The sequence below is a fragment of the Nanorana parkeri genome, unplaced genomic scaffold (assembly GCF_000935625.1).
Source record: "Nanorana parkeri isolate BGI_ZX_2015 unplaced genomic scaffold, ASM93562v1 scaffold702, whole genome shotgun sequence".
NCBI lineage: Eukaryota > Metazoa > Chordata > Amphibia > Anura > Dicroglossidae > Nanorana > Nanorana parkeri.
In genome coordinates, this window is record NW_017306970.1 from 23,417 (window position 1) to 41,083 (window position 17,667).

The 17,667-nt window shown below is 43.4% G+C and overlaps 1 protein-coding gene across 1 annotated transcript in view; it reads left to right on the top strand.

The window, feature by feature from the left end:
- LOC108792935 (protein FAM150B-like) overlaps positions 1 to 17,314 on the top strand; it is a 22,643-nt gene extending 5,329 nt beyond the window's left edge. The window contains exons 2-4 of the mRNA XM_018563827.1: positions 15,045 to 15,098; positions 16,088 to 16,175; positions 17,197 to 17,314. Coding sequence (XP_018419329.1) covers positions 15,045 to 15,098; positions 16,088 to 16,175; positions 17,197 to 17,314 — 260 coding nt within the window. The remainder of the gene's footprint in view (positions 1 to 15,044; positions 15,099 to 16,087; positions 16,176 to 17,196) is intronic.
- Positions 17,315 to 17,667: the final 353 nt, after the last annotated feature.

The following is a 17,667-nucleotide window of genomic DNA, read 5'->3' on the forward strand; positions in this document are numbered from 1 at the left end:
CTGTAAGCCATAATCATCACAATTATGACAAATCACGGCTTGAATTATCTTGCTTTGCATGTAATGAGTCTATCTCATATATTAGTTTCACCTTTTAAGTTGCATTAGTGAAATAAATGAACTTTGCACGATATTCTAATTATTCGAATTTCACCTGTAGATGCACCGATACTAGTACCGATATTTGTGTATTTGGGTGAGTACTCATACTCGCTCAAATGCTCCGATAAATACTCCTGATACCGGAACTTCTGGTCAGAGGGAGTTTTCCTCTGACCGGCAGTGCCGCGAGGAAACATGGAGCAGGATTCCCAGACAATCAGGAAGCTGGGCAGCGTAATGACTTGCTGCCTGGCCCCCTGATCGGCCGGGAAGCCGGCTCCATGCTGTTTGGCCAGCTCGATGCTGATTGGCATGGAAGCCGATACTCAGTATCTGCGAGTACCGAAAGATAAATATCAGTATTCGTACTCGTCGCAGGACCTTTATGGTAATATTGTTAAAGTTGTTCATATTTATTTTTGTAACTTTATTTATATAGAAAATGTTCTCAACATTTTCCATCGTCGATTCTTCGGCTAAAATTTAAATTTCCCGCTCGCCGTTAATGCCCGCCTGTTTGCGGCTCCATACACGAGTTACGCTATGCACGCCGCGGACTCACACCCACCGTGCACACGCCGCATACCCGCCCACCGGACAAGCCAGTATTGTATAATACAGCGCCACACTGCAGAACACCAGCGGCTATAGAGGAACACCAAATCCCAGCAATAATATATTAAGCAGCCATGTATTATTGCTGGGATTTGTTGTTCCTCTATAGCTGGTTGTATTCTCCATTGCGCTTTTTTTATTTATTATCCGATTAACCGATTTATCGAACGTAATAATCGGCTAACTAATCGATTATGAAAATAAGCGTTAGCTGCAGCCCTAGTTTTCAGTGCCTTGCATTTATTTACATGGGTACCTCTCCGCTCAGTTGTAGTCTGATGGGGCACATAGAAAACAAATGTTTATTTGAGTCCCTGCAGTGACCTAAGTTGATCATGTGAAGAAAATTCAGATCTCAGCCCATGGTGTGAACGAGCCCTAAATGATGAACATAGTAATAAAAGTAACACGGAGGCCCTGAACCTGAAATCTGTCTTAATAGACACAGCACAATGTATTAAAAGCATATTAATTCACAGGTGTAACATCCACACATAACTGCTGTGCAGATTGAACCTCCTACTTCTCAGAATAGAGTGGTGTGAATTAGTAAAAGTCCCTACATGTCTAGCCAGGTCAAGAAGATACTTCCGCACTTCTGCCAGAGGGGGCAGTATGCAGTGCAGAATGGAAACAATGCTGCCATTGGTGGCATTTATTGTGTGATCTTGCAAAATGCTGAATAGTGTTCAATGCACCTTTAAAATAAACTCAGTGATGTTGCAGAAACATAACACCCTTTGAAAAAGCTAAACTCCAGGTATAAAGTAGTCTGCATATTTACATTATACCAGCTTGGCCCAATATAAGTATGCATATGTCATACCTGATCAGCCGCTGCGGATTGTGTTGCTTTGATTTATCTTTGAGTTGCTGGTTGAGTTGCTTCAAGTTGCATCAAGCAGTTTTGAGTTGCACTTGCACTCAGATTAACTTGTAAGCAAACAAAAGCAGCTCAGACTCAACAAAAGCCCTAACTGGGTTGACTGGCTGGTTCCTTTGAGTTACTGCTCTTTGTGCTGACTTAATAGCCAAGTAATAGATACATGAATCCTCTTGTTTCCTGCAGGTAGAATGTCTTGTCAGTCAGCGTGATGTAATGGGTTGAAGCCAATTATTTTCATATCACTTGAAAGGAAAGGAGATATTTTTCTATTTTTCGGTAAACCATCAACACTTTGTGAAAACAACATCCTGCTGTGGTTAACTAGACTGGAGTTCAGAATTTTCCTTTAACTAAGTGCACCTGTCATAGACATTTATAAAATTTTCACACAGGAAACATGAAAAAAACTGCACGATAAATAGTCACTCTGCAGAAAATGATAACTAGGTATTTGGTACCGAGCACGAGTACCAATATTTTTTTTTCTGTACTCGTCTATACCGAATACCGAGTACCAGAAGTCCCATTCAGGAAGCCAGGCGGCGTGTAATGACTCCCCACCTGGCTTCCTGATTAGCTGGGAAGCTGGGCAGCGTGTAAAGCCTCGCCACCCGGCTTCCCGATTAGCAAGGAAGCCGTCTCATGCTTCTTGTCACTATGTGACGAGAAAGCATGGAGCCAGCTTGTTGGCCAATCATGGAAGCTGAGCGCCATGTAATGACGCGGCTCCCTGCATCCTGATTGAAAGCCAGGCGCCGCATCATTACATGGTGCCAGGCTTCCTGATTGGCCAGCTTCCCGACCAATCAAGAAGCCGTGCAGCGCGTCATTACATGCTGCCCAGTTTCCTGATACAGGAAGTAGCATTGGAGCGAGTACTCGCCCAAATACTCGGTATCGGCACCGATACCGATACTAGTCCCCGTTTTCTTTAGAAAAAAAACAGTTCAAAAGCAATGGAATATGTGTAATACAGTCAGTTCATAAAATACTTGTATGGAGACTGTCGTGTTCAGGTCCTCTGGAACTGTCTGCAAACCAAGGCACTGTATCAAAGGAAACTTATAGTGAGGGGAGGGTCTGCCATAAAGTGGTTTCCTCTGCTTACGAAAATGATTTCAATACTTGGAGTCACTCACCCAGAAGAAGTATGCTGGTTAGATGTCCTGACTTTATTCTGACTTACTTGCTGCATACTTTTTCTGGGCTAGAGTCAGACAATGAGCATTGTTAGAAGCAGGACAGTAATGGCAGCCACCGTGTTTCTTCTCCTGTGTGCCCAACAACATAGGCACCGGCTGTGTGCAAAGAACCAAAACCTACATCGGTCAATCAGAATTCCCTTTATAACTCCACTGAACTTTGCTCTACTCTTTACATTACAAATTGCAACAGCGTATAGAATATGTATCAAATCCAGGTGAACTAAATAAAATACCAGAAAACTAGAAACCAAACTGCCCCCCAATAAAAAAAGAAAAAAAAGTACCTACCTCCTGAACACATTTCTGTGCCGTCTCCTATTCTTCAGGTCTGCTCCTGCTGGCTCTGATGCCAGAGCCGAAGAAGAGACTGCTCACTGCTCACTGCTGCAGAGCCCACCATAGACCCCGTACAGCCCACCAGAGACCCTGCAGAGACCATCTGACCCCGTGCAGAGCCCACCTGAGAGCCCATCAGAGACCCTGTACAGCCCACCTGAGATCCTGCAGAGCCCCCCTGAGACCTCGCACATACCAGAGACCCAGCTCAGCCCACCTGAGACCCAACACAGCCCACCATAGACACACCCAGCACCCACCGGAGATCCTGCAGAGCCCACCTGAGACTCCGCACATACCAAAGACCCTGCACAGCCCACCTGAGACCCCACACAGCCCACCATAGACCCCAAGACACCCACCTAAGATCCTGCACAGCCCAACTGAGAGTGACCCCTCAGAGCCCACCTGAGACCCCACAGAGCCCACTTGAGACCCCACACATAGCAGAGACCCAGCATAGCCCACGTGAGACCCTGCAGGGCCCACCTGAGACCCTCTATGGTGTGCTCTGCAGGGTCTCAGGTGGGTTGGTCGGGGTCCCTTTCCCTGCACACTGCGCTCCTCTCAACTGTCAGCCACCTGCTGCTGGGCCCCAGCCTCCTCCACCTCCCGATCCTCCACAGCAGCCACCACCAGGCCCGGCCTCCTCCTCCACAGCAGCCACCACCAGGCCCCGCCTCCTCCTCCACAGCAGCCACCACCAGGCCCCGGCCTCCTTCTCCTCGGCTGCTGAGCCCCGGCCTCCTGGCCGGGCCCCCGTTTGCCCCGGGCCCCATAGCGACCACGTGGGTCCCTATGGCGGTTGTTACGTCACTGCATGGACTCGCGTTCAGTATCCCTTTAACCCTCCTCATAATCAAACTCGTATCCAGAAGTTACATTACATGATAACACCTTGGTGTTTATCCTTGCAATTATTCTATAATGTTTTTTCTTTGATTTTAATGGGCAGTTTCACTGCAATAAAAGTGATGGAAGGGGAATGGATGATGAAGGTCTCAGAGATTAAAGGTGTATTTGTAAAGCAGTGAATGTGACATTCCCCAAACATTCACAGCTGATGTATCTTCCTGATACACATAAATTGTCTCCATTGTTAGAATGTCACCTTCACTGGCTTAAAAAATGTCACTTTAAGTATAACATGACCTTTTAGACAAAAAAAAAATCAGTCTGTCAAATTAGAGTTTTTATGCACATACATTTCACATAAGCTTAAAATATCTAAACAAAGGTCAAATAAAAATTCCTTACGGCCCATTCAAACTAGTGTGCTGTGGTAATGGGTGCTAGTGTAATGTGTTGTCATTCATTCTGAATGGCACCTCAATGCACCTTTCTAACGCACTTCTGTTGCAGCCCTGACCATGCATTGCAGTGCTGGAGGTCCAATTTCCAGTCCATTGTAGTGCATTCGGCATCCCAATTAAAGTGACATAAAGTGACATTAAACTCAGGAATTAAATATTAAAAATGCATTCAAGTACCCCAAATATTAACATAAATGTTCATGGGGTCAAGTTATTTAAAGTGACCCTAAACTCAGGAGGTAAATCTCAAAAATGTCTTCAAGTACCTTAAAGGAGAACTATGGGGTCAGTGTTTTTCCCCATGGTTCTCCTTAGGGTAACGGGAGCTCCCGTTACCCTAAGCTCAGTATACTGAGACGCGGCAGCCGGAGCGGATCCCGACGTAGATGACGGGATCCGCCCAGCTGCGTGAGTGACAGCTGGCTCTGCCTATCTCGAGGCAGAGCCAGCTGTACCCGCCCCCTCCCCCGTCTGTTCCGCCAGTCAGTGCTGGCAGATCGGAGCAGGGAGAGGGGAATCCAGCCCCTCCCCCTGTCACGGCAGAGAGCCGTGACAGGATCGGAAGGTGAGCGAACCTGGTATGTGTTCGCCCACCTCCCGATCTACTGAGCCAACCTGTGACAGTCTCATTGTTACAGGTCAGCTAGAACTATGAGGTGAGTGGAAATCACTCATCTCATAGTTCTCCTTTAACTATTAACACAAATGTATCTTATTTGTGTATCACTCGGCTGTAGATCCTCAAATCATCTCTGAATTGGTGCTGAAACTGTCCTTCCTTCTGGAGGGTGGCTACTTTTTTTCCCCATGGTCCCTGTGTGTGATGTAAAGTAGTCACCGCTCCAAGCTCGCTCCCATGATAGACTACAATCTCACTTTTAGTTTAATAATTTGTATTGAGATAGTAGTCTAACACAGGAGTTGGCTTGGAGCTTGATGTTCATCAAGCTTGGAAGTGTTGTCTGAAACTGCCCCACCTGTCTTATATTTGTAGCCACAATGAAGAGTTTTTACTGAGTGTGATGAATGTATGGATATGTTGTAGCAAATAAAACTGAAAAGAGAATTGTGAGGATAGAATTATGGGAGATGCCAATCCTGACTTTATTTTTAAATAAAGTTCAGGCTACCGCACTGATCCTTGCTTCAGACTTTTTAGACTTCCTTGGTCACATGCTTGTTCCAGGTCTATATTCGCTAGGTAGTAAAGTCAGGATCGGGATTATTTCTCCTATATTCCTATCCTGACAGGTCCATTTGAAACGCATTTGCCCAACTTGTAACTTGCAAAGCAGTGCTTAAAGTGAACCTGACATGGCAACAAAAGTGCTGAAGTGCAGTCCATGCACCTGTGCTAGTCTTCAAATTGACCCATGTGGAGCCCCTGGGATCTCCTGCCAATGTGGTGCAAGGGGCCTTCACTTTTGGCCAAGTTAAAACTAAGTCCAACCCGCTCTATAGGTCAGGGAACGTTCAATGTATATACCATAAATGATACACATCTGCAGAAGAACTTTCACAATGGCCTGATGTAGCCATCAAACATTGCTCTCTGACCTTATTTGATTGTCTGTTGTAACTATTTATAGATCTCAGTATCCAGAAATAAAAGTGAAAAACTGTCTTTCTAGGTGTACTGTGTATCTTGCTGATAAATGAGTGTGTGGAGATTAGTGTATTGTATAGATATTAAGAGGCAGTATATTTACTAACACAACAGTGGAGCAATGAGTGTCCACAATGTGGCCAAACCGATAACTGACACTGAATATAAAGAACAACTCTAGTAAAGGAGAAAAATTAGTACATGACAGGAAATATTCATGAATCTTCTTAGCACTGCCCATGTCTGCGCAGTAATCTTGCATAGACTTGGATGGCGCCTTACTCCAGCGGCACTGGTAGTGCCCATTTAAGTCTAAAGGAAATTACTGCTCAGACATCAAGGCTTCTGAAAAGAGGATATGAACACTGCTGCCATAGGACAGAGATAAGTGGGCATCTGGGTGTGTGTGTGCGTGTGTGTGTGTGGGGGGTTAGTTTAGGTAGGTGGGAAGGGAGTGGGGGTGGGAAATTTTTATATAAATCATATTATGTCCTCAATTTTGTTTTGCCGGTTGCTTGAATGCCGGATAATGGGGAGTTTACTATATATCTTTTTCTATCTACCTGTCTATCCTACTATCTCTCTCTCTCTCTCTCTCTCCCTATCTATCTATCTATCTATCTACCTATCGATCTATCTATCCTTTTCTCTCTCTCTCTCTCTCTCTCTCTATCTATCTATCTATCTATCTACCTATCGATCTATCTATCCTTTTCTCTCTCTCTCTCTCTCTCTCTCTCTCTCTCTATCTCTCTATCCTTTTCTATTTATCTTTCTATCTATCTATCTATCTATCTTTCTACCTATCTATCTTTCTTTCTGTCTTTTCTCCACGGCATCTATATTTGGATCGAAAAGGTATTCCAAGACAATGTTACACTTTTCTCGAGTTACACTTAAATGCAGTTTTAATGATAACAGCAATTTAAAGTAATGGGTTAGACATTTATTGGCTCGATCCTAGAATAGCTGAAGTTTACACAGACTTCAGCTTCAAAAAGACTTTTCTGCTTAATTGCTTTTAGTGTAATACATTTACCTCTACTAATATATTTCCAGATCTGTTTCCAACAACGTTATTAGAATTTGCTCTTATAAGCTTTGGTATGTGTAGGAAGCTGGTCTGGAGAGAAAGTTAAAAGGGCCGATGATCCGATGATGTGTTATAGAAGTGTACGCAAATGGGCACCCTACAAACTTTTTAGTATGTTTCTAAGAAGTAGATACATTCATAGAGTTTTATTTATACCAATACAAAAGAAAATGGAAGACATGGGATGGTCACAAGGACTAAAATAGAGGGAGAATCTCCCCAGCGGAGACACAGGCAGCAATAAAAACCGTGAGTTCTATCATGTCCCCACCCTGTCCAATGGCTTTATACACACTTTAATATGATTTGATACAAATACTTCTTAGAGGAGGACAGCTGCAATAGATTAGGACATTTATGATTTGCAAAAATGTATGATCACTGGGACCTAATATTAAGAAGGTGGACAGCAGCTTGTTTTGTTGTCTCCTGGGGTGTTATTAGTGAGGACGAGCTACATGTGCATGATTATATGTAATTAAATTAGTTATGGCAGCATGTGCACATGAGTAATATGTTTCATGTTTGCTTGGTTTTGATTAGAAGCTCTGCTGCATGTAGGATGCTTTTTATTAAATGCCGTCAATTCAAGATGAACATTTATTAAGACTAGGACTTTACAGTATGAAGTCAAAAAATTAAGCTCTACAGGAAACTTTTTCTATAATTTTCAATATCAGATCCCTAAAAAGAGCCAGGCTGACACAAAGACAGGAGAGGCCTCCGCCTCAGGTACTTTTGTGGGGGATGGGGGGCAGATCTTTTTTTTTTGCTGAGAGTGACACCTCAAAGTATCCTCAAAACTCAACTATCAGTTTGACAGGCATGCACTCCTGTGTGTATTAGTGGCTCCTGCATGAATGAAGCTTGCAAACAGATTGCAGCCGTTATTCATAGACGAGAGCGTATGTGTAAAGCAAAGTATTGTTCTTTGATCTTCACATAATGCTTGCTCTATCAAACCAGCAATTGTAAAAAAAAAAATAATTATTAAAAGGGACACTGCATGGCTCCTAAAGTCACAAATCGTATTGTGATTCAATAAAAGCATATATAATATATTACTGTAGTCTCTATTGCCCAACACCCAAGGTCAAATAGGCCAATCACAGCATAAAGTGCAACTGGGAGTCTTCTTTCTTTATTAGAGAGTTCTTCTTTCTCAGCAGATCAGGAAGTAAAGGAATATCTCTCCACTTCCTGTCAATTCAACAGGTGTCAGATAGAACATGAAGTGAGGGGAAGTCAAGACACAGACTTCATTAAATACAATTTTTTTAATAGAGTGCGGAAGGCTGAGAATCTCAGGCTATGAACGTCAGAACATGAAGTCAAGATCAATCTCAACGGGGACACAGCATTTGAAACCAGAAAGATTGTTTCCTCAGTGGGACACAGACATCAATAACCCTTAACCCAGATTTTTATTATATGTCTTAATTGGTTATTAATTTGTTGCTTTTTTGAGCTGAAGTTCTGCTTTAAAGGAGAACTATGAGGTGAGTGCTTTTCACTCATCCTCATAGTTCTAGCCGACCTGTGACAATGAAACTGTCACAGGTCGGCTCAGTAGATCGGGAAGTGAGCGAACACATACCGGCGCTCGCTCACTTCTCGATCTTGTCGCGGCACAGAGCTGTGACAGGGGAGGGACTGGATTCCCCCCTCCCCGCTCCGATCCTCCAGTGCTGACTGGCGGAACGGATGAGGAGGGGGCGGGTACAGCTGTCTCTGCCTCTAGATAGGCAGAGCCAGCTGTCACTCACGCAGCTGGGCGGATCCAGTCATAATTGTCGGGATCCGTTTCAGCTGCGGCGTCTCAGTATACCGCGACCTGTAGGTGTAGCTCGCGGTATACTGCAGCGTATCAGTATACCGCGAGCTACTGAGCTTAGGGTGACGGGAGGACGCTAGTTTGTGTCCTCCCGTTACCCTTAGGAGAACTATGGGGAAAAGCCTTAACCCCACAGTTCTCCTTTAAGTCTTTTTTTCTTTTGCCGTTTTAAATAGTTTCTAGCAGCACTCTGTGAGATATTGGCACATCATGCCCGTTAGCTGTAGTTTTAATTGAGCTCTGTAAAATAAACATGGATATGTTGTTTATGTAAGCACTATAGTACCACTCCTATTTGTGCCACCAAGCCCAATGCTTTCATCAATGTGATTAGCCGGCAGCAGTTAGGAGAGGGTGCAGTAAACACATTATGAAAGGATTGTTTCTATACAGATCATGACAGAACAGACAAAGCTTAACAGTTTGAAAGCCTGTATATCCTTGCTTTGTGTGTTTTGGCAGAATCTCCCCTACACTACTGTGATCTGCCAGTCAAGAGGTCAAGTGTTAACATGTACCTTCTATGCTCCCCAGAGCCATTGTACACCTAAACTCCTTGTTCAGAACCATTGTACACGTAAACCTCTGGTGCCCAGCCATTGTACACCTACACCTCTGGTGCCCAGCCATTGTACACCTACACCTCTGGTGCCCAACCATTGTACACCTAAACCTCTGGTGCCCAACCATTGTACAACTAAACCTCTGGTGCCCAACCAGTGTACACCTACACCTCTGGTCCCCAACTACTGTACACCTAAACCCTTTGTGTCCAACCATTGTACACTTAAACCTCTGGTGCCCAACCATTGAACCCCTAAACCCCTGGTGCCCAACCATTAAAGGAGAACTATGGGGTCAGTGTTTTTCCCCATAGTTCTCCTTAGGGTAATGGGAGGACACAAACTAGCGTCCTCCCATTACCCTAAGCTCAGTATACCACGAGCTACAGCTCGCGGTATACTGAGACGCTGCAACCGGAGCGGATCCCGACCTCGACGTCGAGATCTGCCCAGCTGCGTGAGTGACAGCTGGCTCTGCCTATCTAGAGGCAGAGCCAGCTGTACCCGCCCCCTCCCCTGTCCATTCCGCCAGTCAGCGCTGGCAGATCGGAGCGGGGAGAGGGGAATCCAGCCCCTCCCCCTGTCATGGCAGAGAGCCGTGACAGGATCGAGAGGTGAGCGAACGCCGGTATGTGTTCGCTCACCTCCCGATCTACTGAGCTGACCTGTGACAGTCTCATTGTCACAGGTCGGCTAGAACTATGAAGTGAGTGGAAATCACTCATCTCATAGTTCTCCTTTAAACACCTAAACCCCTGGTGCCCAACCATTGTACACCTACACCTCTGATGCCCAACTATTGTACACCAATTATAAACCTATTGTGTTCCTATTGAACACCTATCACCCTTTTGACAATTATTGTCCAGCACCCAGGATCCCTGCTGGTATTCTTCTACGTTTTGCTGAAACCCGTGAAGGTAAAATGTTCCTTAAACTGGCCTCTAGTAGTTAGATGGTTAAGTTTATCACTTTCACAATATCTTACTTTTTTCTGTGCTGTCCATTTCTATGCTATTTTTTGTTCTTTTCTAGTCATTTATATAATGCACCTTTCTGAGAAAAATATCAATTGTGGCACATTTCATTTTTAAGGGGGCGGTAGTTAGCACGAATGTTAAAGCACTGATTTGAAAAAAGAGCATTGATCTCTATGACTCTCATGTAATGTGTCTCCAGTCTACGACTCACACTTTGTTTGCCTGAAGAAGGAACCTGTACGGTTCCGAAACGTTGCTATACGATGTGACAATTCAAAGAACATAATGACTAAAATTCTTATTGGAGTGCTAGTGACTTTTCTACCACATGATACTGATCTGCAGAGGCACCTGCTGTCATCTCAGCACCCACCCATTATTTTGGGTTATATCTGGTCAGGAGTGCAATGGGATCTACTTGAATTACTTTCAGTCTATGACTGTCTCCAGAGGCATGTACCTGGGCTCTGGCAACTCCCAGAGCATGTGTGCAGTCTCTGACCATCTCTTGTAGTATGTCTGTAGTCTCTGACCATCTCCTGTAGCATGTCTGCTGCCTTTGACAGCTTTCTGTAGCATTGTGAATATTATGCGCACCAGTTCGGTACTGTGCACTTGAGGCCCCAAGTGTCAATTAAGTTGAATTGCAGCTTTACCAAATTGCTTTCATAGTAAAAAGTGGACAAACTACTAAACTGATAGGTCTTGTGCACCCAGGCTTCCGCTTGTATAAATCAAAGAGCAGTGTGTACAGCAAGCTTGCAAAGCATTTGAAAGCCAGCTTCAAACAACTTTTATGCCGGTAATTTTATTATTTTTCAGCTTCCTTTCACTGACCAAGCTGTCCAGCAAAAGTGGCAAATAGAGGGTTGAGACAAACCATTTAACACTGACATTTTTTATATTTTTATTAAGATTTTGTCAAAGAACAAAGGAAATCAGTACATACACTGCTCATAATGCAGGGCTGATGGATAATCCCAGAAAAGGAATAACATATTGTTTACGGTATCGAAAAACATACAGATAAATGAATGAGGGCTGGTGGATCATAGGAGTGCATGATAGGCAACTAATGAGTCGCACTTCAGCAAAGAAATTTTAAACAGTTGCATTAGGGAGGGATAAGCCACTCATGTAACACACAAAAAAGAAGAGAAAAAAAGGAAGGAAGGGGTGGGGGATGGGAGGAGAGTAGGGAAGGAGAAAGAGAGATATATGTGGTTCCGGCTGCAGAGCAATCCCGAAAAAATTCTGGTGTGATGTGGTGTGGAGTGGCGAGGACGGTGGTGTCTCAAAGTGTTAACAGACAGCGATTGATGCCCGGGGTAGGTATCGCAAGATCCATGGTTCCCATATCTTCTGGATCTGACATCTTTGCAGAGAGTTTTTCATTGGATAACAGCAAGGATGCAAGATTTTACCGCTGCAAAAGAGAGAGAAGGGGAGTTCCAGGATCTTGTGATAACAAGCTTAGTCGCAGTTAAGATATGAGTCATCAGAGCAAACTCGTGTTTAGGAAGAGCGGCAGGTCTCAAGTTCAGCAATGCTTCGGCAGGGGACATGGGAAGGGAAGAAAGCAATAGGAGATGTAGCAGGCCGTAAACCTTGCAACAGAGCCGTTTATGTAAAACCTTGATCTCAATAGAAAAATAACTGCTTAAAAAAGGTTAGATGGAGTGCAGATTTAATTTGTTACTCAAGTCCATCTAGATCTTCTAGTATATCTAACACTACCTTCCCTGCAGGGTGACAATGATCCAAGGGTGGCTTACTGCTCCTTTATAGAGTGTAGTCAACCTAAGACAGGAAGTGTGTTAATGGCCAGATTAGCAGGTGACAATAAAAGAAACAAAGCCAAAAAAAAGAAGACTAATGCATCTACCATATTTAGGGATTGGTGATATACTGTATTACATATGTTTTTGGATTTAGATACATTTTAAGCACGCTGAAGCCCACATGTATAAGGCCTAATGGATACATTGATAACAAAATAAAGCAATAATTGATTAATTAAACATAAGTGACATCTCTGGATTGTTGTTAGCAGTCATTAAGCTGTCCCTGGTAATTACTGTCCAAACATGCCCTTTGTGACATCTTGAGACAAGATCATGTGTCTTTTTTAAGAAAACAGTTCCACAGGATTGCATTCCAAAAGTCAGGAGCTTTATAGTAAGGTAGGAGATTCACCTAAGCGATTATTTTGCTTTTCTATGTTTTAAGACATGCTGCCATAACACATTTTCCCCCACGATAGGTGCTTAATCATAAAGCCATATGATTTTTAAAGTAGAGAAAACAGGAATCTGTACAGCAAAAATGTATGCTGTGCCAAGCTCTTGCCGATTGTCTACCATTATGCAAAAAAAAATAACCCCAAAAACAGTCAGATTTAAATCTCATATCTCAGCCAGGCTATGGTTATAATTTGTCCTCATTTCCAGGGGCGGACTCGGTTTAGAGTGCAGGAGTGCATATGCGGCGCCAGGCACCAGGTCCACAGGGTGTCCCAGGTTCCTGCGTCAGGATCACCCTTTTGTTCTTTTTAATTTGCGGTTTTCCATTTGCACTGCAGTCGCTCAGATATCAGATACAGCAGCTGTGTGCAGAGCTGAGAAGAGCTCCCCTAAGTGACAGTGTCACATGCAACAGCCGAGGGGAGGACTTCCCTGCTTAATGTGCCCTGCTGTTGTGTCTGAGGTTTGGTAAGTTTACTTCTGTGGTCTCTACTAGGGAGAAGGGTGGGGAAGAGAGGTTTGTACTGGAAAGTGTGTGTGGGGGCCAGTCCTGGGGAGGAAGGGGTCATTGTCAGTATTGGGTGGGGGTAGAAGTCTGTATTGGGGGGAGGAGTTCTGTTCAGGCAGGTATTTGGAGTGAAGTCTGTATTGGGGGGGATTTCAGGGATGAGATCTGTACATGGGGGAGGTCTGTGCTGGTGGGTGGAATTGTACTGGGAAGAGGGGGTAGTTTTTGGTTCTACTGTGTACACTGGCCTGTACATTACTTATTCCTGATGTATTCCTCACCCCTACATGCTGTGTTACACACTTCTGATCCTGCACTCCATGCATTATGTATGCCTAACTCGATGCAGCCTCTGTGTTGCACACTCCTGGCACCTGTACTCCATTCATTTCCTTCTCCTGATCCCTGTACTCCACATGTTATTTACTCTTGACCCCCTGTACTGCATATGTTATTTGCTTCTAACCCATGCATTTTTTTTCATCCCATGCATTACCTACTCCCGACCCCTGCACTCTGTGTGTTACATAATCCTGATCCATGCTCCCTGCACCACACACTGACCTCTGTGTTCTGCATTACACACTTCTGACCCCTGCACTCTGTGCATTATGCATTACTCTTGACACCTACTGTGTGTTACGCATTCTTGACCCAAAGCTAAGTAGGCTAAGGTGTTAATCAACCATACCCTTCATACGCTTCCACTGTTAATGCAGTTTGGCTGCATGCACGTTTCATTGCGGCACACTGTGCATGCCACATTATTTCACTACTCATAGTGCCCAGGGCATTTTGTCCTTACACCTTCAATGTCTGTTTCTTCTTCCAGAAGTCTGTGACTAATTGTTTCAGGGCATGCTAAAAATGGGGGCGTGGTTTTGTGGGTGTGACCACAAATGGGTGGTTTTGTGAGTGTGGTTAAAAGACATGCTCAGTATGGTGTCCCTGTATTTCATTTTGAAAATCTGGTAACCTTAAGCTGAGCATTCATGGAAGGTGACACATTTGATGAAACATAGCTCAGCTTAAGACACATTTGAAAAAGCAGAGATATAATAAACCTCCACTAACTAGGACCTGCAAAGGACTTTGTATAAAGCCCTGCCATAAATGGCCCTGTTGTATATAGTATGGTATGCAGCTATGCAATACAAATTGTATTGCATGTAATCTCAACATTGAACCAAAAGAAACTGGACTCTGCTTAAGTATTTTCCACTTTTAAAACCCTTTTATTTTTCTGTTGTTTAAGCCTGTTTTCTAATATACTTTCTGTAAATATTTACTGAACCATTTTGTTTTCTTTTTATTAAAACAATACATTAAAAATGCTAAGCTGAATCTTCCAATTACGAATAAGAACATTTGCCTCTGTGAAGAACTTACCAAAATGTAAACTCTGATACATTCCTGTCTGGACATGGCAGCGAGTGATACAGACTTTTTATTGAAGGTCAGAATTGCAATAGTGGAAGCTGTAAACAGTACATGCTTTCATTTACGCACGTGGCGATGACTACCACATGTGTGTGTGTAAAGGGTTGACTGCTTAGTCTGATGGTGCTTACAATCTCGGCACAGGGTAAAGCTGAGAGCATAATTGTCACCAGGAGAGCAACTAAGAGTATGAAAACCTTATTTCCACTTTACTGGTACCCTATTATTTTAACTGATCAAGTAACTCAAGAAAGGTTTGGATGATTACTGATGTTGTAGAAAGCTATCTTTACGGGACGTTTATTTTTATTTCCATGCAGAAATCGTTCCCCGAGACCTTCGGATGAAAGAAAAATTTTTAAAGCATTTAACAGGTAAGTTGTTATTATATATTTACATTGCTAAAAAGAAAAAACATAAGAAACCTAACCAGTTAAAGCAGAAATCCGGGTAAAATGTTTAGCCTCTTAGCTAAAATATGAGAACCATGAAGCTTAAAGCAGAACTTCGGGTAAAATTTTTGTTAAGCTAGCCCCACTGCAAGGGTCCAGTGCTCGTTTGTGTCTAAAAAATAACAAAGGTATATGCACCCGATCCTCCGAGCCGGCTGTGACATTGCTCCCTTTTGTCTTTCATCTCCTCAACTGAAGTGATTGTATGTCCCTCAGCATTCTCACGTCCTATACACTGTGCATATGACTCAGGGACCTTAGACCACTGCAGTGAAGGGGGAGTGAGGTCTAAGGTCTAAGAAAAAGCCAGCTCTGAGGATCGGGTGGGTATAAATCAGAAAAGATGTCAAGCTGGCATGGCCTCCCACTGTTAGCATTTTAGGCAATTTTTGTAATCTGACCATAATTCTAACAGTGTATGGCCAGCCTTAGAGTGCAGATTAGGCATACAACCTCCACTGTCCCACAATGTAGTGCTCCCACAATGTAATACCCAATGGCTCTATGAGCAGGGCCAGGCACTGACATGTAAGACGGTATATCAATATAATCATATGCAAAGGGCAACTTGGAGCAAATTGCTATCCGCATATCAGTGTCAAGAGGCTCTGAGAAGCACTAAAGTAAAACTTTCTGGTGCAGGCACATACTCATAGCTTATGCTGTCAGCCACCTGTTGTTGCTTTTAGCTTTGTTGTTTTGATTTAGTCATGGGTTTACTTTAAGTTGTAGCCATGATAGATTGTTTTGGCACAGCGATATAATATCTGATCCAGTCCACCTTTTCCATGTATTTGAGCTGCTGCCCTGCTATCTGTAGGAAGACATCTGTGCACATCAAACCTCCTTCCATTCTCAAAACTCACAAATTCCCTTTCATTCAACATTAATGTTATGGTTTTTCATTTCAGGTCGACTTTCCTTCACAAGTCCAAATTGCAATAAACATTTTCGGAGGCTTTACAACAGCACAAGAGATTGCACAATTCCAGCCCGTAAGTAAGAAATTGCTCTGCTTGTCTCTGAGAAGTAAACATTCACTTGTAAAGTCCATTTATGTTAAAGAGCTGCTAAAAGTTCTCGCAGAGATAAGGAAAGAAGCAGCAATCTGAATTGCCTGATGCAGCCCTAACCGTATTTGCCAAAAATGAGATTGTAGTGGTCATGACTACTTCTACGCCCCCGGTAGTCCGATGATAGACAAAACCAGATATTTAAAGCAGTGACTTTTGTGTTTGTCATATCGGTGGCCTCCCGGGTGATTGGAACCCGCAGAGTTCTATATCTAGCTTTGGTTAAACTACTGCACAAAGACACTGAATGTCCAAATTTACATTTGGTTTTAATAATTTTTACTCAAAACATAACATGACTGAGCTATACATGGTGAAAAGAAATGAAGTAGTAATTGTACAGCATCACAGCAGGGAGCTGGCTTCTAAGACCACATAGGATAAAGAATTTAGATGTCAGTCTACTATGTAGCTACAGGGGATATAGAGGGTTCAGATGCATCTGAGCCCATGAAGCCCAACTATGATGGCTGTTTCTCGTTAAGTACCAATTTGATAATCACATTACATTCTATTAGGGATGAGCCTGAGCTTGGTATGAACCCAATCTGCCTGAGTTCACCCAAGCCCACTCAAAACTACAGCACATTACAGCAGTAACACAGACTGCAACAGTGATTGACGTTGTGCCTATCTCAGCTAACATAGCTTTACCTAAATATCAGCACTAGAACAGTAGACCAGATACTGTGTGCTACACATATGTTCATTCCAGATCACACTGCATAGCATAAATCTCTAATCTGAGCTCCCTTACCATATTTCTTACTGTTGCTGTCCAAGTGAATAATACAGCACACTTTATTATCTTTTAATATAATACGAGCACATGTCAGTTCAACATACTGAGAAACAACACTGCATTCCCACATAAAAAGCAACACAACAATATACATCATTTCTCATCCATATGAAAGGAGATACTGTTCCATGTGTTTGCACGCTAGATCCCACTGCACAGATAATTCTCTGCACAACATACCAGCTTATGCAGAGGAATTCCTGAGTCCTAAAGTGTGCACAAAGAGGGGAGTGGGCTCCAGTGGCAACACTTCCTCATCCTGATGAAACTGGCTCCTGAAGCTATGTGCACCACAGAGGATGCAGCTTCTGTGATTGACACCCCTTTTAACCCAGGGAGTGTGCCTATGACACTCATTGGCTCTTGCGGGAGGCTCAGTGTCACACAGACAGGAAATGTGCCTGCTGTAATGTCCTTTATTGAAAAACGAGAAGCACACAATAGGGAGGGAGGGAGTTGAAATTGAAGTGGTATACTTTCCACCAAGCACCAGAGGCAGAAGCAAATGGGACAGGAATGCTGCATTTTGAGCTCCAGGAATTTTCTTTTTTTTTTAAACGTACAGCGTGGCTACATCTAATTCTACCCAGAGGGCCACTGGAGATGAAATTCTCTC